The 27,068-nt window shown below is 42.1% G+C and overlaps 1 protein-coding gene across 1 annotated transcript; it reads left to right on the forward strand.

The window, feature by feature from the left end:
• Positions 1 to 6,861: 6,861 nt before the first annotated feature.
• On the forward strand, positions 6,862 to 24,842 carry CDX4 (caudal type homeobox 4; the record flags this gene model as incomplete). The annotated part of the gene is made up of 3 exons (XM_081964383.1): positions 6,862 to 8,675; positions 20,647 to 20,792; positions 24,567 to 24,842. The coding sequence occupies exons 1-3, from the start codon at positions 8,228 to 8,230 to the stop codon at positions 24,840 to 24,842; spliced, it is 870 nt and encodes a 289-aa protein (XP_081820509.1). The 5' UTR covers positions 6,862 to 8,227.
• Positions 24,843 to 27,068: the final 2,226 nt, after the last annotated feature.

Genomic DNA, 27,068 nt, shown 5'->3' on the forward strand with positions numbered 1-27,068 from the left:
TGGAGCAGCAATTCTCAGCTAGGGGCCAGGTGGCCTTTGGGGCCCCAGGATATTTCAATGGAGCCACAAGTGAGACATGCAACCAGAGTCCCACGACAACTACAGGAAGTCCTCAACCTATGACCACAATTGAGCCCAAAATTTATGTCGCTAAGCGAGACATTTGCTAAATGAGTTTTGACCCATTTTGCAACCTTTTCGCCACAGTTGTTAAGTGAATCGTTGCCGTTATTAAGTTAGGTTGTTACTTGAATCTGCTTTATCCATTGACTTTGCTTGGCAGAAGAAGGCTACAAGCGGTGATCGGATGATCCCAGGACTCTGCAGCCGTCGTAAAGGTGAAATAGTTGCCAACAATCTGAGTTTTGATCATGTGACCTGCTGCAACAGTCCTAATTGTGAAAAATGGTCATATAAGTCCCTTTTTTTCAGTGTCTTGTAACTTTGAATGGTCATTAAATGAACTGTTGTAAGTCAAGGACTACCTTGTACTGAAGGGCCCACAAAAAAACAATGAGAATTATCATGTAAATGTACCGGTTACTGTTCCGTGTCTGTATTTGGTAATGGGCCATAGGACCCAGGGGGTGGGGGAGGGGCGCAACAGAAAGGGGCCATGGAATGGAAGAAGCTGAGAAATGGGGGCCTAGAGGGGAGAAGGGAGGACTCTTTAACCAGAAACAGCAACACCTTTTGTGCAGGTAGAGATTATCCACTTGGGGTCGGCTCAGTCCTTGAGCTTCATGGTTTTGCTTCATTCCTGGGATGCTGGAGGTGGAAAGCTTCCATGATTAGAAACTGGTTTATCTTGAAGATGCCACAAGTATGTTACCAACTGATTCAAGGGTTGCCTTCTTTAAACAATTTAACTAAAGCATCTGCTGAGAAAGAAAAAGAAGAAAGGGACTGTCACAAAGAAGAGGGGATTATTTTCCCAAGCTCCAGAGGGCAGGACAAGAAGCAATGGATGGAAATGAATCAAGGAGAGAAGCAACCTGGAATTAAGGAGAAACTGCCTAACAGTGAGAACAATTAACCAATGAAACAAATTGCTTTTGGAAGTTGTGGGTGCTCCATCAGTGGTGTGTTTAAAGAAGAGAATAGACAGCCACCTATCTGAAATGGTATAGGGTCTCCTGCTTGAGAAGCGGGTTGGACTAGATGATGTCCAAGATCCCTTCCAGCTCTATTCTGATTGATTGAAGGTTCTGTGTTTGAACTCACTGATCTGGCTTCTGCTGATTATAGCCATTCAGCTGAGAAACTCTCACATTTGCAAAATTTCCAAACAAAACGTCTATAGAGATTGTCAATCATCCAGGTCATGGTTGATTTTGTTGGCTAAACCAACAAAAACAGCAGTCTAGCCACAGCTGCTCTAACCTCTGCAGTTGTTTGATCTCATAAATGTTGTGCAAGGGGAATAAGACAATTATCTTGAGTTCCTGAGTTTGGGATGCAGGAATGTTTCTTCTGTTGGAAACCCCAAAAGGGCTTCTCCAAAAGGCAACTGGACTTTCTTGGTTTTTTCCTTGAAAACCAAGAAGGTTCTTCAGTTCTGAAATGGTGGGGAATAGAATGTATAGGATTTATATTCTTAATCATTCTTATTCTATACATGTATTTCTATTCTTCGGCATCCTTTTATTCCCCACCAGGCTAAGATCATCTTAAGCTTTTATCCTTCCCTCCCTTCCTCCAATTATTAGATTGGGGATTCTGCAGATGCAACCTAGCCGAGTCCTTCTTCAGCCAATGCACAGCCATTTGGAGATGCTTCTGCTGCTTTGTTGAGTCTTCTCTTTCAACGTTTTCTAGGACGTAATCACTTCTCTCAAACACACAACAGGAAATACTGCAAGGTGACTATCCATGGGGACTCACAATCATCCAGGTCATGGCTGTCTCAAAGATATTTTTCCAAAAGGCAACTGGACTTTCTGGTGGGGAGGGGGGTGTTGCTTGAAAATGTTCTGAACTGAAGAACCTTCTTGGGTGAGAAGTGAAACTTTTTTCAAGGAAAAAACCAAGAAAGTCCAGTTGCCTTTTGGAGAAGCCCTTTTGGGGTTTCCAACAGAAGAAACATTCCTGCATCCCAAACTCAGGAACTTAGGATAACCGTCTTGTTCCCCTTGCATAACATTTATGAGACCAAACAACTGCAGAGGTTAGAGCAGCTGTGGCTAGACTGCTGTTTTTGTTGGTTTAGCCCCAGCTGTGAAGACTGGAACATCTCTAGCCTGTTACCCATCTCTCTTCTCCACTTTCTTTTATGCAGTCTAAATTAGGGGTGAAACGTCTAACAGATGCTTTTCTTCCATAAATGATATCAAATTCCTGCAAACCCCTTAAACATCTAACTCCAAATAAGGAGGTTTCCTCTGAATAGAGTTTGATTTCAGTGGCTGGAATCTTATGAGATGGAGCCATGGGGTCATTTATTAGGAATGCAATTAATGCAATCTGAGAAAAGTGATACATGGCTTGTAAGCCATGATGTATCTGTCATATGTCCATACAATGTTCTGTTGTGTGTCACTTTGGCTGAATTCATACATTTCATTAAGCCGTAATATGGTGTCTTATTTTTATCTTGGAAATGCTGGCTGGGGAATTCTGGGAGTTGAAGTCCACAGGTCTTAAAGTTGCAAGGGTTGGACACTAGTAGTTAAAGCATGAGGCATCAAAAGACTCTGAGCTCTAATCCTGCCATTTGGGGACTTTGAGCCAGACCTTCTCTCTCAGCCCTAGGAAGGAGGCAATGGCAAACCGCTTCTGAAATCAAGGGATTCATCAAGGAATCAACACTAGCTCGAATGCACACACGAATTTATTTATTTATTATTCATGCTTCTAGACCGCCCCCTCTCCCAAAAAGGGACTCGGGGCGGTGTACAGTCCATGCCAAATATATCAAAATACAATAAAAATTGAATATGTACAGTTGGAATGGAGGAGGTTAAAAATGGAATTAAAAGAACTGTACAAAGCAATATATATAAATATAGGATTTTGAACCCCTAAAACACACACAATAAGTTAAAAACAATACCCCTAAAATAACCAGTTAATACATTTGCCAGGAGGGACAGTTGTAATTATGCCAGTTGTAATATTTTGTTTGAATAAACAAACAAAATCCTCCATGGATCAAATTCTTTCTCAAAAGGGAACTAATCACCTCCTCGCTCTAGAGTGCTTTCTACCTTCTTGGTTTAATCCTGATTTCTTTCTGGGCAGTCAGCACCTTTCCAAGCAAAGCGTTTTCCTTCATTGTCTTACATTCTGGACCTGGTTGTCATCAAGGAACCTTGTTGGACTTCTCCCTCCCGTGTGCCACATTGGGGATCCAGGAGGAAGTCAGTGCATGAACTTACTGTCTCAAGAAGGTGTTTCAGTTCTCAGTAATTTGATCCCAAAGCTGTTCTACATAAGTTGTGTGTGATGGTTGCACAATTAAATGATCACACAGAGTGGCTTTCTTGCATCTCTCATCATCAAGCCCTAAAGGTCACACAGATTGTGCCATGGCTGAAACAAAATACTGTTGACATTCATTTCATATCCAGCCACGTTCTCATCTCCTCACCCCAAAAAGAGGAATGAGCAAATCATAAGGCTAGAGAATTTTAGTCTCGGAAATGAGGAGACAGGAAAAGGTTCAAGAGAGAATCCCGAGCTGAACCATCCTCTTATAAGCCAGCCGTTGCTGGAAGGCTGGATTGATGCCATAGTAAAAGAGAGAGGAAAATCTCTTTCTTCCTTTACTGATTTATGGGCACATCTGCCTGGGGGAAGGGACAGAGGTCATTGGGTTGTTCTCCAGAGTTTTTTCCGAAGCAAATTAGTTGCCAAAGAAGCAGTGAAAGAAAAGGAAACTAGGTGGATTTATGACAGCAAACAAGGAAATCCTGGGCTATTCACTAAAGTGATATGTTCATAGAGTTTTCCTGCCATGGTTTTGTCATACGGGGTTCCACATATACTAGGCAAGAATGTCCACCAGTCCCTTCCAATTCTGAGGACATTCTTTCTCCGTCCCTGCCTCCCTGCCTGCCTGAAGTCTTCAGAAATGGACAAGAGTTCAGGAGGGTTACAGTTACACAGGGGCCATGACACACCTCCATCCATCCCAGCCATCTTTTCTCCAGGTTGAGCAGGAGGATGGACTAGAAGACCTCCAAGATCCTTTCCAACTCGGTTCCTCTATTATTCCCAGAGTTGAACATGCCCTGAACTCCCCACCTCACAGGACTTAATTTCTAGCCCCTGCCTTTATCATGGATCTTCTCCAAACCCCTTCAAATCCTCTGAATCCTTCTTCACTGGACAGCACTGTCAAGATGCTGTAAGTCAAGGCAGAATAACATGGAATAAGATGGAAATTACACCTCTATTGATGTGGCCTGAAGTTGCATTTAGCTCTTTTTTGCAGCCACATCATTACTGCTGATGCACAGTTTGCAACCTTCTGCATTTCTAGCCTCTTTTTCAAAAGTACCAAACCAACCCTATTCGGTTCTAGTCCATCTGAATTTCAATACATCTCTTCAGCTCACCAGCATAGCTCGGCTATGCTCATCTAAGCATTGCCATCTGCTGTTAAACAGTTTGTACAACATACAAGGCTATGGCAGGGTTGCCACAACTGATTATATCTCATTTAGAGATTCTTCTAGCTGTGTAAGTCAGCAATGCAACGGTGAACCACCTTGTCCTAACTGAAGGTTAGAGACGGAGAAGCACATTAAATGAAGCCATTTCTACTTCCACTCCCAAGCTGGTAGTTCCAGTGTGTAGTATCCTGACATGGGTATATTCACACAACATCTTTGTAGTAAGGTGGATGTGGTTTCTTTAGAATGTTTAGAATATTGTGCAAACTATTGTGACTGCTATACCAGAATTTATGGCTCACCATTATGAACCTAGCCTATTTGAAGCTTATTAAACCAACCTTAGCTAATAAAGGAGAATATTTGTAGTTCAGGATTGACATGAGGGGTCCTTGGTGCTCTCTGAGTTTGCTTGTTCTCTTGCAGATGTTTCCTCATCCGAAGTAGCACTGCTAGCACTGAGGGGGTCACCTGGTTTGGGTAAAAATATCTGCAAGAAAACAAGCAAGCTCAGAGATCATCAAGGACCCCTCGAATCATAACTAAATACCCATGAATGTGTGAATCCACACATTCCACACAATACCACACAAGTATTTTTCCTATCCTTCATCCATACCGATGGCAGCTTCTGGTAGAAACAGGGAAATGCTCTGTCTAAATCAGGGGTGTCCAACCTTGGCCATTTGAAGACCTGTGGACTTCAACTCCCAGAATTCCCCAGCCGGTTGAAGACCACCATTCTTGACGTTGCCAAGGTTGGACACCCCTGACCTAAATTATCAGGACATCATATAAAGGAGAGCAGCTTATATGGTAAAATAGGAAATTCCATTCAGAAACACCTTAATTTATTCTGTATCTAGAAACCTTTGTGGAAATTGGAGGGGATGGTACTAAATCCCACAAATGTCAAAAGTACAATTTAATATTTGATCAGATCTAACAATGTCTTGCATTTAACAAAGCAAAACCACAGTTTAAGGTTTCGCAGTTACTGGACCACTGACTTCAATGGACTAAAACAAGGCAGGCAGAAAAACACACAAGCAAATATTTTATTTCTGGTCTCTCAGAGACTTTAAGTGGACCTGCACAGCCTATAAATTAATTCTTCACCCTCGGCTATTCCAGAAACTACATCTTCAGAATCACACCAAAGCTTTTCCCAGCTGACGTGGGATCTTTTTTTAAAAAGAAGCCGAGAACAACAAATCTATTCTCTCTGCAGAGTTAAAAAGATGCCTCTAAATTCAGAAGACAAACATCCCAAGCACTTTGACTGTGTGCAGCTCAAAGAAAAGCAATCTTCAAACACTTTTCACCTCTTTAAGAGAAAGTTCCCTCAAAAGTGTCAGGTCATTCACAAAAATCAACTAAGTAGCACATCCTTAAGGGATTTTATTATTTTCCCCCATCCCTTCTTACGATGTTTTGGTTGTTTGTAAAGAAACAGTGTCAAAACAGTTTACACCCCAATATTTTTCTCCAACTACTTTGAGAATACAAATCAGTTATTATAACCCTGAAGAATGAAGAGAATGAAATGATTTGTGTCAAAACTTTGTTTTGTTTTTTAAATCACATGCTTTGTGTTGCTGTATTTTTAGTTCCAGTCAAGGTATGAGAAAGACGCTAAAACATGGGGTTTAAACAAAGAACCAACACCATTTGACAAAATTTTAATGGGGATTGATGAAAAATTGATTTATATATATATATATATATATATATATATATATATATATATATATATATATATGTGTGTGTGTGTGTGTGTGTGTGTGTGTGTGTGTGTGTGTGTGTGTATATATATATATATATATATATATATATATATATATATATTTACTTATTGAACTATAAAATGGAGGAAGAAATAGTCAAATAAAAGATGATTGCTTGGGCAAAAAATGTCAGTTACAATATAGAATTAGAGAAATGGCAAAAACATTGGGATAGAAATTATAAATGAACTATGGCTTTGGTCTACAAAGAAAATCTTTATAAAATGTTTTACAGGTTGCACTTACCACCTGCAAAACAGCAATCTGTCTGTCAAATGCTGGAATGCAATCAGACCCCAGGTACCTACGACCACATGTGGTGGACATGCAGTAAAGAAAGCAAATATTGGGAGAAAATACATAGCTAGCTGGAAATGATAACTGGACAAAATATTGACCTGAAACCAGAAACACGCCCTCTTAGGTATATTATCAGAGGGTTACGGTAAAGGGACCACATATTTGGTATTATATATATTGACAGCAGCAAGGATCATATATACTAAATACAAGACGTGGTTGTAATTTGGAAAATTTGGGACTGCGCTGAAATGGATAGATTAACTTTAAAAATTAAAGATGAAGGTGATTCAGAATATTATCGGACAAGGAATAAATTTTATGACTGGATAGAGACAAGGGGTAGAAATTAGAGAAATTAGATTATAAATATAATATTGTTAATATGAGAAACAATGATGTATACAACTATGATTATGGTAATTGATAAAAATGTAAATAAGCTAATGTAAGAAGAAACGTAGTTTAAATTTTGGCTATATTATTATTATTGCTACTATACTATTACTATTATTAGTTTGTGTGTTAATGGTTACTATTAACTTCTCTTTGGTTTTTTTTCTTTTTTACTTGCAAATGATATACTCTGGCAATGCACTGTTTTTCAAAAATGTTCAACAAAAACTTCAAAAAAATAAAATGCTTTGTCTGCCACATGTACCTTAAATTCTTATTTCTTTCATTATAAGTAATTTTATGAGTTCTTTTCATGAAATTAGAGATAAATGCCTTCTATACACAAATTCATTCAACTATTGAATGTTCCATTAATTGCAATTGCACAGAAGCTCATCTATCTACAATCAAATGCCCTTTGTGATATCAACTTCTATCACATCTGGAACGAATGGCTGGCTTCACTTATGAGATGAATATTGAATAAGTTTAAAAGCTCACCTACAATGATGACCAATGAGTTACAAACCACATTAGCTGGATCCATACACAATGCTAGTCTCTGTGCTATCTTCTCCTCCCATCTTTTCATGATAAATTATAATTATTGTTGTTTACTGGTTTATTCCTTTAATGGTTACTGGTTTTAAATTTTGTAAGCCATGCAGAATTGCCTCTAGATGAGATGGATGGCACATAAATCTAATAAATAATCCCAAATCAAAGAAATCACATTATGACTTAGTGTGGAGTTAGCTGTTCTCTTTGTTTTTCTGAGATTTGCAGAACAAACACACGGAATCCACGCCTGGCCCAGGACGGGAAGGCTCTGTGAGAAATCAGCAAGCCAACAGTAAGGTGGGATTGCAAGATGACCAACCCTTCATTTGAATGCAAATGTTTGGGAGTAGCCAGTTATCTTTGACATTAGGCAGATCCTCAGTCCACTGCTAGCCCAGCACCAGGGATCCTATTGTCAAGGATGGGTAGTAAAGAGACCTCCTGAGTCATCCGCAAAACCAGTCTAGGTTTAGGCTTGAAAAAGAGAGAGCAAGAGGAGGACTTGTATAATCAGCCCCCCCCCCCTCCCCCAAGGAGCAGGATGCCTGGTCAAGAAGAAGTTAGGGGATGAACTTCATCTATGTGAGTTATATTTTGGAAAAGGAAGCCAGGATGTATCCGGGTTCTGTACGATGCAACGGTGGCAGCAACCTACCAGCACAAAACTTTCCTTCTGCTACACCTTATGTAGATTACATAGGATACCATCATCCCCAAAGTATGGAGAATCGTGGACAACCTTCAGGGACTTGGGGAACACCTTATGGGCTGCCTCGGGAGGATTGGGGTGCTTATGGGCCAGGAACCTCCAACACCATAACCTCCACCCAGATCAACAGATCTTCTCCTGGACAAGTCTCCTTTTCTTCTGCTGATTACAGCTCCCTGAATCCTGCTGGTTCTGTGACTTTACCTTCTCTGGACACCATGAATCCAGAGGCAAATTCTCCTCCCCTCAGCCAGCGGCACAGCTCCTATGAATGGATGAGGAAAACGGTCCAGTCTACTTCAACAGGTATGTTGGCAATCTAAATTCTCCCTTCCCCCTCAAAACCTGTGACTTTCCTCACTTTCTGAAGCCAAGGGACAGATTATCCCAAATTGAAAGAGGGTTTTCTCCTCTTCTGATCAAGCTCTTGAGTCACAACTTTGATTTAAGGTCTCAATAATCTGGTTCTCCAAGCAAATGATGTATTCATAAAAAGGGGCTCCTTTAAGGGGAAGGGGTGTAAAAATGGGCTGGCAGAGGAAGAAATTGATGTTTTAAAAAACCCGTCAGCTCCTGATACAAGATGAGGGAGAGAATTGCTGTGGCCCTGAGTGGGATCTGAAAAGGTTAGGATTTGCATAGGCTGCTTATTAATGTTGGGTTGGCTTGAGGCTTGAATGCAAACCAGCTAAATAATCCTTCCAGCAGCATCCGATGAAAGGAGCTGCTGCTCACAAATAAATCAGGAAAAGTGGTAGCAAACTGATTTTGGATCTACCGAAGACCAACAGTTTTCCTGCTATATACAATCCACATTACAATCTTCATCGAAGTCCTATTTATTTCAAAGCTTGGTTGTTTTCTTGCAGACGTTTCATTATCCAAATGAGGTAGCATTAGCAGCAGTGATGGTGTTACTAGTTTGGATAATGAAACATCTGCAAGAAAACAACAGAGCTCAGAGAGGGCCAAGGACCCCTCTTTCCAACCCTGAGCTACAAATATTCTCCTTTATTTCAAAGCTCCTTCCCCTGCATCAGCCCTTGGCACTTGAAATCAAGGGTGAACTTTGCCTCTTTTAAAATTTATTTACACAACAACAGAACCAAACTGACGTTTAAGGGACAATGCTTGCATGCAATTTGTTGCTCACCTGGGTTCATTTTCAGGGTAACCACCATTAACATTTCAAATGGATCCTCAGGATAAAAGGGGCTCTTGCTAGACGCCTCTCGGAATGCCGGGATCTAAGAAGCAGAAAAAAATACCTTTGATCTCTTGATAGAGAACCTTCCAGAACGTTAATAACAATGGATTTAACAAGCAAACATTGTACATGATTTTATAGAAGGCACCTCAGATAGTTTGGAAAATTGTCTTGCTTGATGCTAAAGGTATGAGAAAATTAGTTACAGCTGCATTAACACTGATATTAGTGTGTTGTATATTGAACACTGATGGAATAGATGTCGCTTAGAGTTGAGCTGTGGAGTTCTTGGTGCTGAGCTTGGCTGCTTGCAGATGTTTCATTAGCCAACTAGCCAGATGTCAAATAATGCCACATTAGCCTATTTTAATGAGTTAGTAATAGGTCTCCATAACACTCTCCACATCTAGCAACAGTCTTCACATTAGATGAGATGCTAGATAAGCACCTAGTTGCAAATAAATATCCAGTCAGATTTGTTGGGTGCCCCAGGTGAGTTTATGGTTCAAAGTAGTGCGAGAACTACAACGCTCTGTTGTTGTTAAATAAGTTTCAGTACAATGTGAGTTTTGTAAATTCCCAGATTTTGACTAAATACATTAAATGTAACACTTTTAAAGATGCCTTGAACTACAGTATCCAGAATTCACAGCCTCCCACATTTGAAAACTGACTGTAGTATTCTAGGGACATTTGAAGGGATGCGAAGGGGGGGGGAAAGGGCTAGCAAATACGGCTTTATTACTTGTGTCTAATGTGGCCTTGTCTCTCGTCTCTAGTTTTCAATTTGGGTTTAAAACGATCTGCAAACTTCCAATCTAGTCATCTTGCTGTAAATCAGAGGTTTGACAACTTTTAGATGTGGGGGTTTGTGGGGCTGCACAATTCTAGGACTTGAGCTCCGCACATCTTAAAGTTGCTAAGTTTGAAATACACCGTTGTAAAGTAATAAACTGTGTCAGGGTTATGAACAAAAACTGACAATTTTCGAGGCAAATTAGTTTCTAACTAACACTTTATAAATGAATATTTAAATATATTTCTTGAGAGCTCCTGAATAGAGGGAAGAAAGACTTACTTCAGGGAACTTCCTCTTTTTAACTATAGCTCTCCAGTTTCTCATATAAATCAAACAGGGAAAGATGGCAAGATCTGCAGATAAGGAGTAAAACCCTGGTTTGGATTAAATTATCAAAAGGTGGCTTATAGAAATCCCTCATACCTTTAGTCTATTGATACGTAGTGTCATGGATACATGGGAGAACAGACAGACAGACAGACAGACAGCAGCATCTAGTTCACAACTTGCATATATAACTTTCTTGACTTGGCCTTCTCTGGCCCCTTTCAGACTGCAAATCCCAGAATTCCCAGATAATGTGGGTTTTATGGTTCTGAGAATTGCATCCAAAGTAGGCTGCAGAAGAACATCTGGATTCACACAATGCTCAGCTAATCTAAAATAGGGCTGGATAGCTTGTGGTAGCATGTGGGGAACTCAACCTTTCTGTTACCATCTTGTTTGAATAATTTCCTTGAAGATAAAGATGGCTTGTTTGGCTGCACCCATATGATGTCAAGGGTGCACTTGCGTTTTTTAACCTGGGTTTAGCATGGTGTAAAACTATAACTCCCATTGCTGGCTGGTGAAGCTTGGTGGCCCACATCTTTGAAAGGCACTAGATGGGAGGCCTAATCAAATAAGAATTTATTTCCTTGTGCATCTGGAGGCTGAACTTTTGTGTTGTAGCAAACAAAGAAATGCTTTGAATAAGACTGTTACAAGACCAGAGGGAGACAGTTGCTTGACTGAAGGCCAAGTCATTTCTGCAATACGGGGGAAATGTCCTCCATATGGACCGAGATAAATGCACAGTGTGGTCTTGTTTCATTATATGAAATCCAAGGATTAGTAGTAATGCTTAGCCTCACAGCTAATTCTAGTGAAGCTCTTAGTATCTAACCTACCTGGATGCGAAGCCTTCCTTTCAGGCTCTGCCTTCAGCCACAACAGGTGGGTTCACCCCTAGAACATGTCCTGTCCTTTCTCCTAGCAATCTAAGCTCTACCATTTTCATCTGTGGATGTTATGATTGTTAACCGTTGCTCAAGCCCACTTGTCCATCCCTCCTGAATAGGTTCTTTCCAAAGCCTTCCTGAAGGAGCTATTGTGGGAATAAGGGCCAAAAGCTAGAGAAATGGCTTTCTTCAACCCATCTGCCAAAAATTGCTTTGACAATTCATCCCAGTCTTAATATACAGAAGAGCAAGGCAAACAACACCATTTTATGGACCTCTGTCATAACTTAGACTGGGTTTGTTTTTATAAACTAAAAAAAGGGCTTTTCGGAGAAGAAGAGCTGATTCCATATCTGGGATCCTTCCTCTGCTCTTCTGTAAGTGTGCTTTCTTCCCTTCTTTTTGAGAGAGGAAGAATACACCATTTTGTAACATTGGCTACATTCATGCTACATTCTGCTAAGCAGGAATATGGTTTGCTTCGTTTGGAGTGTATGTGTTGCTAAAAAGCTGTGGTTTATTCAATAAGCCATCATAAAAATACATAATTTTTTGGCAATTCTCATGGGGACCTATAAGGACATTCATAAGGTATCATTTTGATGGTGATTTGACTTTTCAAGGATGGCAAAACACCTTGGAAATAACTTCTCATTTGGAAATGGACTCTAAAGTTCTTTCCATAGTTGCTGTTGCTTACATGACAGGTGGCCAAACTTTGTTGCGCCATTCAGTTGCTTCTGAAGGCTTATTTAGCACCCACAATGCCAGCTGCTCCACTGTGAGGACAGATGTTAGATTCAAAAGTTTCAGGCTCACTTCCACTGAGGTAAACTGCCAATGACCATACACTGTTGACCTGCCCACAGACAGACTTTTCTTGGAGCAAAAAATATTCGGCAGAGAAACAGTTAAGAAACAGACTGAGGTGCCATCACAAATATTAGCTTAGTAGCATCTCTTCTTCTTTTTATCATCATATTTTGTTATTGATACTCTCAGGGCCATTTGGGCGGGAACAGTGAGAACCAATTGTCCAAGCTTCCCAAAAAGGAAAGTCCCATTTAATATACACGTCCAGATTTGAAATGATAAGATGGAGAATGCTTATCATACAAGGTAACAAAATACCGTAAATCAGGTATACCAGGAGTTCAAGAATTTTTCTGGGCCACTGACTATAATGGACCAAAGCAAAGGGGGAGAGGAAGAAGCACCTGAGGGCAGGACAAGAAGTAATGGATGGAAAATTATCAAGGGGAGATGCAACCTAAAACTAAGGAGAAATGTCCCAACAGTGAGAACATTGAATCAATGGAACAACCTGTCTCCAGAGGTTGTGGCTCCTTCATCACTGGAGGTTTTTGAAAGAATTTGGACAGCCATTTGTCTGGAATGATCTCGGTTCTCCTACTTGGCAAGGGGGTTGGACTAGAGGACCTCTAGGGTCCCTTCCAAGTCAGCTATTCTCAAGGAGAACAGGCAGCAAGAATGGCAAGGCAATGAAATAAATTGAGAAGGTCTGCTCACTGTTAATCTGGGGTAAGTGTAGGATTAGGGTAAGTATAGGGTACTTAGGCAAAGGACTTGATCAATAAAATGAAGCTTTTCCTCAAATCCTTTGTTTGCTCTCCCCCACCCTCAAATTCATGGGGGGGGGACTACAAATTTAAACAAAAACAACCACAACTTCATGATGCCACCCCCATCTTGTTCTGACCTGCCTTTGGATTGTTCCCAGTGACACCTGTTTTCCCCTTGGTTGTTTTTCCTCAGTAGACCCAGCTGCATCCACAGCTGTAGGAAGGATGTCAAAAGTTTGCTCTGGAGTAAAGTAACCTGGATTGGTAAAAGCCAATAAATTCTCTGAACTAGAAGGTTTGGTGTAGAAGTCATTCCTCAGTCCATCTTGGACCAGGCATGGGATCCAAACAAGTAGCTCATTTGGTTGTTCACAGGAATAGGAGATGGAGATTTGGCCAACACTACTGAACATGTACATCTTACAACCACAATGGAGCCCAAAATTTATGTTGCTAAGTGAGACATTTGTTAAATGAGTTTTGCCTTATTTTATGACTTCTCTTGCCAAATTTGTTAAATGAATCACTGCAGTTAAGTTAGTAACATGGTTGTTAAGTGAATCTGGCTTCCCCATTGACTTTGCTTATAAGAAGGTCGCAAAAGGTGACACTGGGACACTGCAACCGTCGTAAATATGAGTCAGTTGTCAACACCCTCATGTAAATCATGTGACCATGGGGAGGCTGCAATGGTCATAAGTGTGAAAAATGGTCATGAGTCACTTTTTTCAGTGTTGTCGTAACTTTGAATGGTCATTAAGTGAACCTTGTAAATCAAGGACTACCTGTACTTATAGGTAAATCACTCACTAGTGGAACATTTGTTTATTATTATGAATATAATAATTGATTCATTCAAATCAAATCTCTGTTAATAATTTTAGACCAGCATAAAGACAGTCATTCATTTGACTGGCGTATTATGGATTGAGAAGGTGACGACTGATGGCGGACAAGGTTTCCTGTGTAACTGGAGAACCCCGAATTAGGGATTCTCCTGGGAGGGTAAAACCAATAGGCTCAGACATGGTTTTATAATCCATTAATCTGTTTTCATTTCCATGGGGAATTCTATTCCATCCCCATAAGAGTCGGCCTCTGGGGGAGGCTCAGCTCCGGGGGAGGCGCCTCAGCATCACCCACTGAGATCCTGCACTTGAAGGTGGACTTGAACTCTGGCCCAACACCTCAACCATTATCCCACATTGGAGCATTAAACAAGGCTTCTCTGAACTGGTGTCTTCCAGATGTGTTGAAATACACTCCCAGAAACCTCCTGAGTCAGCAGTGCAGTTCTGTGAATCCTGAGCATTGCAGTCTGACTGAGGGAGCCATCGTGAGTCCACCAAAATCTTTCCTACACTGTCACTATAGGCAAAGTTGTTTTGGAAGTTTCTCCCAGTGCGGATTAACTGTTCACAAAGCAGCCTATAATGCATGAAGAAGGCCTTGGGAAAGAAAGGGGGTGCCCAGTTTTTAGCACTTTCACAACTTAAATCCACGTTCTCTGGCCTGGTATCCTCATATCAGTCCTCCAGCACAGATGGTGATTTGATTTCTGTTTATCATAATTCACTCAAAATCTCTGGAACTGGCCAGGTGAACAGTACCAAACAGTCATTCCTTTGAGTAGGAACTTTTTCTTGTATTTGTAACAAAACATCAAGCCAGATATCTGCCTGATTCTACTTCAGCGGGAACCTTTTTCTGCCCATGAGTTAAGTCATAGCATTTAAAAAGAGCTTCTAAATGTAGTATGTGTCATAGAATAGATGTGATTAGACAGATGTGGTTTGACTCTTCATTGTCTTAGCTGTTGGTTTAAGAACCTTCAAGCCACCAAATCTGGATTCACAAAACACTAAGCCAACATATTACCAATCATTTAAGATTGAAAGTAAAAACTAGAGGGAGAGGGAAATACCCAACTAACGTAATTTTGATTTGGTATATTTTAAATCCTTTAAAACATTCTTCAGTTTAAATAAAAATTTCCAACACGTCATTCTATTCTTAGATACACAGCAAGTAATTACTGAGGAAATCAGAGGAAACTAAGAACCATCATTTAGGTGTGCAAAAATTTTAAAAGGAGTCTGAAGGGCAGCAATTAAAGGCTGCATTAAAATGCCTTTGATAACTACAAGGCAGAGTTGGTTTCTGCGGTTCGCCCCGAATCAGTAGTGGTGGTGGCAGGAGGCTCCCCCTACCCACTTCTGCACATGCGCACGAGCGAACCGGTAGTAAAATAAATTGAAACTTACCACTGCTACAAGATATGATTCAACCAGTTAAATGCCTCTGCTAAGCCAACTCCAAAAGCCATAACTGAAAAACAGGGATATCTGAAGGCTATTGTTTATTCAATTGTTTATTCATGTCTTCTATTTCTATTCAGCTTTTCTTCAAGTGGCTGAAAGACTTCATCTCCTTCCCAATAGCAACAATTCTGAGAGGTGTTTTGGGTTGACTTGCTTAAAAGTCACCCAGTATGTTTTCATGGATGAGGGCAGAAGTCTCCACCTAGACCTGGCCCAGTGTCTAAACTACTATACCACACTGTCTCGATGGTTTCTCTTAGCAGCAGAGAAACAACCAGTGGCATTGTTCAACAGTCAAGAGGTCCTCACTTGGCAGCTGTTAGATGAGACCATAGTAACTTCCATGGAGCTTTAACACTTTTAACACAAACAGGGACTTCATTCTGTATTGCTTCTATGGATTGGAATGAGGTTGGTGTCCCTTGTCTGGGTTACAACTCAAGAATAAGAGATAAAGCAACCATTTATTATTTAGCATTACAAATGCATAGGATGCTGGAAGAAGTGGTATAAATAAAACGATGTTGCACTATCAGGAACGAAACTCATCAAAATGCTGAGAATCATGAACTGAGAAGGATTATGAAGGTCAAGTCATGAAACAAAAGGCTGAGTCCCATATATAAGCTTTCTTTCAGGAAAAATAAAAATGAAAGATGCAAAGCCTAAACTACATTTGGAGTAGGAGGTTCAAAAAAGTTTAGTTAGATTTAAATATTACCATCGGAATCATTTTATTAACATTGACTAAGTGATGGATGGAAGATGCCCAAACAGCCTTCTTAAAATTTGTACCTTCTGGGGGTACAGAAAAAATATTAATAAAGGAGAACATTTGTTGAAATGAGAAATCTTTGGTGCTCTCTGAGTTTGGTTGTTTTCTTGCAGATGATTCATTACTCAAACTAGCTAACATCATCAATGCTCAAACGATGTTACCTAGTTTGGGTAATGAAATGTCTGCAGGAAAACCAAACTCAGAGCGCGCCAAGGACCCCTCAGAAGAAGCATTCTCAGTTCCTTTCAAAATCTTGCCTAAGCTAAGCTTCCCCAACCTGGCATCTTTCAGATGTTAGAACCACAATGTCCCTCATTCTCGGTTGCCTTCAAGACCTCTTTCCACTTGGGGTTCTCCAGAGAAGCTGAGATACAAATCTTCCCCCTTGTACTTGTGAAGACCACCTAGAAGACGCCAGGCTGGGGAAGGCTGTTGGTGAACCTCTCCTCTAACCCTTTGAAGCTCCTTCGCCTCGAGATGGAATTGGAAAGGGATGGAATTTCCCAACGGGGAGGCAGAGCTCAGCTGTTGTTGTTGTCCTGCTGAATTCACAGACAGGGACAAATTCACAAATTCCTGTGACCAGGAATATGCCGGCTGATGTAAAACAGGAGCTAGGCTCAAGCCGAGAAGACAGGGAAAACCAGGGGCACTTTGAATGCTAATTTATTTTCTTTATAAACTAGTTGTGAGATTCAGGAGCCTCTTCCTGCTCCTCCTTGTTCCTTGATTCCATTGTCTTGAGTCAGGGGCTGGTTTGCCATATCAAGCAGCAGACCTTATTTTGACACTTTTGGGGGGTGGGGAGGGGGGCTTTGATATGCATTCTGGCTTCTGCTCCTTTTCTTCAGCAGTTATATTGCCGGAAAGACGGATGATTTTCACAGCAAATAAAGAGGCCCTCACTTGGCTTTTATTCTGTTCTGAAAAAGTGCCCTGTGAATTTTATGGCCAAGGAGAAACCTGTCTGCCCCCCCCCCACGCGCACACACACACACTCGCCAAGAGCAAGGCAGGGCCTCAGACTGCTAGAATAACTTGAGTATCCTTAAAACGGGTCCTGGTTTAAAAACACCTGGCGAGTTGTTTTGTTCAGAGTCAACAACCTGATCCTCTCTGATGACAAAAGGCCCCTTTAAATGGGTCTCCCGCCATTCCTTTAGCATGTCCCCATTACACATTCCAGCCCAGGGCACCCACTGTTCTTTCCTACCTCTAACATCTCAAAAAAAAAGAGTCTATTCTTTTCAGCCTTCCTATGCTCTCGTATCCTATTCCCCAACCTCTGTTTCAATGGCTGCCTGGCCCGTCCATCTTTCAAAATGAACCAGACAGCCATTCACTCACCACTTCATGGTGAAAGCAGCAGGTGGAACATTTTCAAATCTGGCTTTGTGCTTTTTAAAACAGCCACAAACTTAATTTTCTAAGTCTCTGAGCAAAACAATTCTAAACAGCAGCAAAAATTTAACATGTGGGGAGTTATCGTACAGTGCATGACACAGATGATGGGAGATTTTAGTGTTAAAGATAGCTTAAAAATAAATGATTCAGGAAATTATTTGCCATAAGGTATGGCTTTCTTAAAAATGCAGTTTTAATGTAGACTTTTGGGAAATTCATAATTTTTTAGTGAGAACTGTAAGCCCTTTAATATTCTGGAGTAAAAACTCAGTTCCTTAAATTATATTTTTGAGGGAAAATTCCAACTAACTTCTCTGAAATGTGCCAAGCATACATAGGATTCCAAATTAGAACATTCCCCATCTTGACAAGTTCTGCAAATTTCCAGTTAGATGGAAAGTTGAAGTTCTTCTGCATTTGGAGGTCTCAATGTCCCTGATTCACAGCAAGAAAGTCACATCATCCGACAATTGTCATTCGTGCATGTTATCGTGATATATGTGCTATATCTGCCTAATGCCCATGTGACCATCAAACAGAAGAACAGATTAACAGAGTTGGAAGGGATCTTGCAGGTCATCTAGTCCAACCTCTTGCCCAAGCAGGAGACCCTACATCTGCCTCTACTTAGGATCAAACTCCCAACCTCCTGATTGTGAGGCAGGAAGTCCACCTTTAAGGCCACCGCAGCAGACCAGAAGAAGGCTATTTCAGTGGCAAATCACTTGTGCTGCTTTGTGAAATTTACTGAAACCGAATTTAAGCCCTTAAGATGCTATTGGTTCAGTCATTGTCCTCTTCTTTTCGCTATCTAGACATTGTCCTTAAAGCTTAACACTTAAAGCTTATTTCTCTTTCCAAAACTATATCTGTAATTTTGACATAGGGACCAAATAGAATTCCTATAAATACAGTCCTTCAAATTAAGGTTTGCATCTATTATCAGGAGGCAGGAATTTTGCCAAGTTCTTAAAGTGAGAAATCCTAACTCTTCCTCCATTTCAATTTATCTTTTGGTCTCTGATTAGCTAGATCACCGTGTGCAGCTCCAATAAGCATGAAAAGTAAGCCCAATTGCAAGAAGTTAATGGAAATTATTCTAAGGCAGAGCTTCTCAATCTTAATAACTTTAAGATGTATAGACTTCAACCCCCAGAATTAGGAAAGTTCCTGAGGTTGAGAAAGGAGAAGAATTCCCTTCTTATCCCTACAGTTTCCAGCACCCAGCCATGCTCTTTGATCTCAAAAAGCTAAACAGGTGATCACTAGAAAATCCGAGGCTTATTGCCTAACGAAGAAGTTTCAAACATCTGGGAAGAAGACAATAACGATTCCCTATTATTGCTAAGAAAAATACATTGGTATTTCCATCAAGTCATCAGGCCCAAGCTCAACTTGATAGTAAGTGGTCATATTTTTTTAAGTCCCCTGTAAGCAGACAAAGGGAAGTCTCAGAAGCATAAGATTCACTCAGTGTCCTGGCAAGGTCAGTCACCGAGTGCCCCAAAGGTTCTGGTCAGGGAGCTTGCTGTGCTTTTTTCCATTCCATGTTTCTGGGTGGGGCCTTCAGGTATCATTCCCATGACACCACACTGATTGGACGGGTTAGAAATACAGGTAGCCCTCAACTCACAACCACAATTGAGCCCAAAAGTTATGTTGTTAAGTGAGAAACTTGTTAGGTGAGTTTTGCCCCATTTTACGACTTTTCTTGCCACATTTGTTAAGTGAATCATTGCAGTTGTTAAATCAGTAGCCTGGTTGTTAAGTGAATCTGGCTTCCCCGTTGACTCTGCTTGTCAGGAGGTCGCCAAAGGAGCAAAAAATATGACCCCGGGACACTGCGACCGTCATAAATGTGAGTCAGTTGCCAAGTATCCAAATTTAAATCAGGTGGCCATGTGGTCATAAGGGTGAAAAATGGTCATAAGCCACTTTTTTCAGTGCTGTAACTTCGAACGGTCACTAAATAAACTGTTGTAAGTTGAGGACTACCCATATGGCCTACCACTTCTGAAGCTGATCAGTTGGAGAAAGGCTACCATTAAGTCAAGAGACAACGGTGCCCTTCAAGTTTAATGGAAAACGACATCTGACGTATCATGTTTACAGGCCATGAACAGATGATCTATGCATGGCTCATATTTCCAACACAAAACGTCTCCCCACCTAAATTCTGATGCCCTTGCAGTGGTTGCTGGTAGCCACAGTCTCCTTCCCTCCTGTCTGCAGAGGCCTCCACAACCAGCGCAGGTCAACTAGGAAATGTTTTTGCAAGCTTTTAGCTGTTTCAGAAGTTATGGGTAAGGATGCTTGTAGAGCAAAACCAAAATGTGCTTGAATGTGCCTTCTGATCCCTGACCCAGCCAGCATGGTCATGGGCACATTTTGAAAATAATTGCATGGGATTTTGATTATTGTGCAACTGTAGCATCTCTCTGCTTAAGGCAATCTGACTTTCCCAGAATTCTCCATGGGCCATGAAAAATAGCTGCCACTGTTTTAAGGAACCAACTCATTCCATGAATGTCACTTTTAAAGCAGAGTGCGTTTTTGTAGGCTTGCCCAGAAGCATAAAACAGAAGGGGTGCTTTAATGAATACCAGTGAGATCCTGGGTTCACACAAAGTCTAAAGTACTTGTTCCAAATCATTTTTGAAGCATAAGAATTAGACCAGAGATGCTTTGTAAATACTAGTATTATTTATATTGGAATTGGAATATTCTTTACTGGCCATAAACTCTCAGTGCACATAAATTACACTTATATACAATATATTTAATAGTAATTTTTAATAAATGGTATTATTTTTAGTTCTGCTTGGAAGACAGGCTTAGCCAAAGTAGTTCTGGCATTTTCCAGCATATTTGCATCTTCTTCATTTGGTTTAGCCAAAGCCTGGATTAGAGAGGTCCAAGATTTCAGAAGCAAATGCAAACTTTTCTTCCTTTCTTTTTCTAACAGGTAAAACAAGAACAAGAGAGAAGTACCGTGTGGTGTACACAGATCACCAGAGGTTAGAACTAGAGAAGGAGTTTCATTACAACCGATACATCACCATCCGAAGGAAGTCTGAACTTGCTGCAAACCTGAGACTTTCTGAGAGACAGGTAGAGCCTCAGTTACCTGCAGATGGAGACTTTCACTCCAATTCAGAGCAGGGGACCAGTTGGGTGGCTGGGAAAACATGGAGAGAATATCCCCTGAGTAGTGGTGGGATTCAATTTTTTTTACTACTAGTTCTGTGGGCATGGCTTGGTGGGCGTGGCATGGGATGGTGGGCATGGCATGGCTTGGAGCGGGTGACTTGGAGGGCGTGGCAGGGGAAAGATGCTGCAAAATCCCCATCCCCACTACCTGTACTGTGTAAATCCAGCCACCAAGTTGTACAGTTGGCCACTATCTTCTTTCCCACAGTAGCAAGCAGGAATGTCATTGCCCAGAATTCTGGCCTACAGTCAGTGGTGGGATTAAAGAAATTTACTAACAGTTCTGTGGGCTTGGTGGGCGTGGCAGGGGAAGGATGCTGCAAAATCCCCATTCCCTCCCGATCAGCTGGGACTCGGGAGGCAGAGAGTCGATGGGGGCGGGGCCAGTCAGAGGTGGCATTTGCCAGTTCTCTGAACTACTCAAAATTTCCGCTACCTCTTCTCCAGAGCTGGTCAGAACCTGCTGAATCCCCTGTCTGCCCCTGAGGTCCTTGGTGCTGTCTGAGCTTGTTGGTTTTCTTGTAGATGTGTCTGCCAGCACTGACCACCAAGGACCCCACAGGTTAACCCTGAGCTACAAATATTCTCTTCTGTCAGGACCTTTGCAGATTCAAGGCAATGCAGGCTTTTCCCGTGGTCCCTTTTGTAGATCAATGGCTGAAAGAATCCCTGGATTAGCCGTACTTAGTGCCCCAAGGAAAGGTGGCACCATAGAGATATTTCCTCTAGCTGTCATGTTCTTCACTGTTTTACTGCTACACTCAAATTTTGTTAATTATTTTGTAATTGTTCTTATTTGCTGCAGTAGATTTTAATCTACATTATTATTTTAAAAAAAAAATTGGCTCAGTGCAGAGGTAAAGTTTAAAACCTTGGCTGACAGGTGGCATCAGATGCCACATTTGTTCCTCATCTTATGCCCTGGAGGTTTCTGCTTCCCTTGAGCACCAATGTTGGGCACCCGTTGGCCTTAATGCAGCCCTGATAGAAAGTGTCATTACTGACTGGATTAGAATGGCTTCCAGCAGCAGATTCCTCCATGCTCATCAAGTGTTTGGCCACTCAGATTTTGAAAACCTCCTTTCAACAAGCAAAGTCAATGGAGAGGCCAGATTCATTTAACAACTGTGCAACTAACTTAACACCAGGTCATAAAATGCAGCAAATGTCTCGCTTAGCAGCAGGAAGTTTGGGCTCATCTGTGGTCTTAAGTCACCAGCTTCTCTCTGCAGGGACTTCTTTGGATGATGTGCTTGACTTACCTCCTAAGGGCTAGTTTCACTAAAGGGTGTTGGGTCAATCATAGAATAACAGAATTGGAAGGCACCTTGGAGATCTTCTAGTCCAACCCCCTGCTTAAGCAGGAGAGTCTCTACCATTCCAGACATATGGCTGTCCAGTCTCTTCTTAAAATCCTCCAGTGATGGAGCACCCACAACCCTTGAAGGCAAACCCTTTCTAAGTTGCTTCTGTCCTTGATTAGTTTCCATACATTGTTCCTTCCCTTCCCTTTTGGTGCTTTGGAAAACAGATATCGTGTCACCCCTAGTCCTTCTTTTCACTATCTAGACATACCAATTCCTGCAACCACTCTTCATACGTTTTAGCCTCCAGCCTCCTCATCGTCTCTGTTGCTCTTCTCTGCACTCTTTCCATGGTCTCCACATCTTTTTTATATTGTGGTGGATTTGGATTTGTTTGGATTTATATGCCGCCCTTCTCCCAAAGGACTCAGGGCGGCGTACAACATGAAAAAACACATATCACAAAAGTTAAAAGGAAATTAGACAAGTACCCAAAAAACAAACCCAATTAATAGGACAATAACATTTTAAAAATGAGATAAATGAGAAAGCTGATGTGCTACCACACTCTCGACAACCTTTGCTAAAAAGGTTCTGGGAAGCCGAAACTAACCAAGAGGGACATGGGTCCAGCACACAGGTGGCAGCACTGAGTGTCCCCATAATCCTGTACATGCCCTCGGGGGTCACAGGGTCAAACTCATCCCAGATTGTCTCCACAAGATTCATCCCTGTCGACTCGCCCAAATCTACCCAGTCAGAGTCCAAGCCTGTCCGGATCTGAGCGATTTTATCCTGCAGATACTGAACAAATTCCTCAGCCCTACCCTGCAAGGGGTCTTTCCCAGTTTCTTGGTTAAGTAAGGAGCGGGTCACACTAAACAGGGCGGCTGGGAAGTTATCTGCGGACGCGATAAGAGCGGAAAAATGTTGCCGTTTTGTCGCTTTTATCGCCACTAAATAGGATTTAATATGAATTCTTACTAGTGTTCGATCAGATTCGGACCGGCTGACCCTCGAGCCACTCTCTAGGTGTCTTTTCTGGCGTTTCATCTCCCGGAGCTCCTCGGTAAACCAGGGAGCCACCTGGGATCGACACCGGGTCAGAGGCCACAAAGGCACAAGGCTTCAGTCGAGTTGTGAGCAAGGGATTCAGGAAACCTGGTGGGCATAGTTCACTAAGGGGAACACCCCCCTCATGGCCCAACCAGGTCTCCGCAATGCATGCCAGGTCCTCTCTACCCTCTTGTATGAGGTCGTAAATGAGGGGAGCCTTATGTACCATGGACCTGGCGTTAAGCGACATCAGCCAGAGACCAGGGTCCTGTAATCCCGAGCACCAGGAGGTGCGAGAAGGACGATGAGGGTCGGAGTGCACGATCGCTCTCAAACAGCAAACCTGCATCCCCCGAACATCATTTGGCCCTTGGTCCCCACCATATCTGCCTCTCCCACAAACAGTAGAGATGGTGAACCCCCCAATGGAATGGCTTAATGTCTCTCCCGGATTCCCAACCCTTCCCAGCCCTCCCAACCCGCGCCCATTAGTTAGCTCTGGCTTGTGTCCTGGCAGACTCCCCCCCCCAAGCCTGTCTGAGCCATCTGAATCAACCCCCCCGCCCCCTTAAAATTTGATTTAGAAGCCCCTGTAAGAAACCCCAAAGAAGTCTCTTCTTTGCATGCCACTGCTCGGGATCCCAAGATCCGTCATTAAGGAAGCGTCTTGATAGGCAAGAAGGCCATCCCCGGGAAAGGGGGAGTTCCCGGAGGGAGTAAAGTTCTGTCTCAGTATAGCATAGAGGAAAGTGTGGCATCAACCAAACGGGATGACATCATGGGGAGATGGAACGAGGAGATGACATGTCCATGGGGGGGGGCAGCCAACAATATTCAAGGGGGTAGTGGGAAGCTTGTGTCCATCATAGAAATAGTCCTTGTTAAGGACAATATGTAAGAGTAACGGCCAGCTGTCAAAATTGCAGCAGATGCTAACTTGCGAGGTTGTGAAGCGGCCAGTGATGGCGGCGGTGAGGACAGCGGCGGCAGCAGTGGCTGCTCCAACTTCAACGACTCTAACAGCCAAGCTCCGTCCATGCCAGCCGCGCTCATATCCGACGCCAGGGCCGCACCCCGTTGACCCAGTCCACAGTGTCACAGGGGGAGGGGCCAAATGGCCACATGGTGACCAAAAGTGGGTGCAGGATTCCAAGTGGGGTTTTACTTGGGCTTTATAAAGAGACCCTAATACTTTCATGTGATCTTGATTCTATTCCTCTGTTGACGCAGCCCAGGGTTGCTTTAGCCTTTGCGCATCTTTAAGGCTTCCAAAGCAAAGTGAGTTTTACCCCCTTCCTCTGTTTTGCTCTTGCAGGTGAAAATCTGGTTCCAAAATCGCAGAGCCAAAGAAAGGAAACTAATGAAGAAGAAAATGACTAGTTTTGATGGCAGCAGCCTGGGCTCCATCCAGAGTGACTCTGGCTCCATCAGCCCTATTCCAGTTCATGACCCACAGACTCTCTCAGAAATGGCTGGCACTTTGTTTCCCCCCCCTCCCCCTCCCCCCCCTCCCCTCCCTCCCCCTCCTCCTCTTTCCATGAATGGTCTTCAGCACAACGGAACAATCACACGGGTTGTGGTCTCTCAGTGAGGACTTCCTGCCAAGCCAAGAACACAGCAGCCAAGAGAGCGGTTGGCACTACAACTCCCACACCCGGCTTCCCCACGGCCAAAAGACAGAGGACTTCCCACCAGCGCTTGGTGGCCACACAACCATTTTGGACAAGAGGTGCTGTGATACTGAGGGAGAGGGGTGAACCGTGAGCTCTCGGTTGCAAAGTTGTGCTGGTTTGGAGGCATGGAGGATGGCTGGAGCAGAAGGCTTCTCCTGCCTCTGTACTGGTGGTCCTGCCCTTTGCTTGACTAGAGACTGGAAGGTTTCACACACGGCAACTTCAGCCCCTTGTTTCATATTTTTCCTGGTTCACAGGGTGAAGACACGGTGTCAGAAGAAACACCACACTAGCATAACTTATTGTCAGGGTTGGGCCAATGACGCCTGCTTTGCAGAAGGAGAGAGAGAGAGTGCTGGATGTGGAAGAAAGCACAGAGCACAACTTGCTGTGAACCATAGCTTTCCTGTTTTTTTAAAAAAATAAAATCCTAAGATTCTAGTCTTCATCACAAAGAATTATGTCGTGAGGGAGTGCTGTCTGGTTTTTGTAAAGTCATAATCCAGGTTTCTAGGGATTGAGAAGATGGACATGAGGTTCTGGAATCTTTTAGAGCTCTCTGCTTCCTCCACTACTATGATATAAACTATACATGATGCAAATCTGCCCAATTTGCACTATTTTTTTTAAATCAATCATAATATTCAGTTTCTTTTGGTGTGGGACTGGCTCATTTGAATGCTGAATTTTAGTGCACAGATATCTGACACCATTAAACAAATTTGCAGATCAACCAGAGTTATTCTTCTACGAATTATTGAAAATCACATTGTTAATTTGAGGTTCCTAACCCAGAATGCTTCCCCCAGAGGTTTTCAGACTGCTTCCTGCCTAACTGTAAAAATGGTACACTTTTCAAACATTGCCCAATTGTAACAATAAGGGGACTACCGAGTTTCAAAGCCATCCCAAGTGTTAAACAAATCTTCTGAGGGAGATCACAAACGTTTGACAGGTTGGTGAGCAATTTTTGCTCTATGTCTGGAACATAAAGTACTGTCACAGAAAGTAGAGAGTTTAAGATTATGTGAGAAATCTCTCCCAAAGGCTTTATGCAAAAGAGACACCACCATCCCCAACACTTCCTATGAGTTTTCTAAGGATACCCAAATTCATGCCAAGTACCTTTTAGCTTATTTCCACATTAGAAATATTGGGTAAACGTCAGGACTACCATTCTTACTTTGTTTGAAGTCAGGGGCAGTTTCCTGATTGGCAATTTTTGGCCAATGCAATGAAAGATTGTGCCTCATTGGTAGGACACAAACAAGGCTTCCGTCTTCTATAGTTGGACTTCAGATCTAGTTCAAAGTTGAATTTGGAAGTTCAGAAGTATGATGGTTATCAAGAACAGCATAACTCATAAGCAGAAAAATAATGGTAGTGGTACTGAACCAATATAAGTCAATATTTACTTACCTAAACAGATAAACAGAAAGACGTGGGTGGGTAGAGCTGGAGTAACTTCTGGGTTTCTGCTGGCTTCCCCAGTGACTTGTGGGAAGCTGGCAGGGAGCATCAGAAACCATACACATATTTCAGGGATGTTGCAAAGCTCATACCTTTGCAAATGAAACTGAACATTTTACCCCAATTCCCAAGGAATAATGGAGCCAGATTTTTAAAATTATTCCTTAAGGTTTTACGTACCATGATTCAAAAATTGTTGCTGGGTAATGCACCATTTGGGCTAACGAAGGTACAAACTGATAAACACAGTTTTTGTAGTATATAAATGATCTTTGAAAATACCCATTTTGTGATTCCAAATTGCTAATGTTGAGGATGTCTAAACAAACACACAGGCCTTCATTTTTCTTGGGCCAAACACAAAACTGCCGATACTTGGTTACCCAATTCCAATTTAGCAGCACTTACAAAACTATTTCGAATTAGTATCCTAAGAGAGTTCTTAGAAGATCCCAATGTTTACACCTGCATTTCTCAAACTTGCCCACTCTTAAGGTGTGTGGACTTCAACTCCATGAATTCCCCAATTGGCACGGTGGCTGGGGAATTGTAGAAGTCCATACGTCATAGGTTAAAAACACTGATCTAGAGTCCTTAGGAACTCACCAAAATTCCATGTCAAACTTTCAGAAGAGCCAGATTGGTGAAGACTTAGCTACAAAAACCTGATGGCC

The sequence above is a fragment of the Natrix helvetica genome (assembly GCF_964273705.1).
Source record: "Natrix helvetica genome assembly, chromosome: 11".
NCBI classification, from domain to species: Eukaryota; Metazoa; Chordata; class Lepidosauria; order Squamata; family Natricidae; genus Natrix; species Natrix helvetica.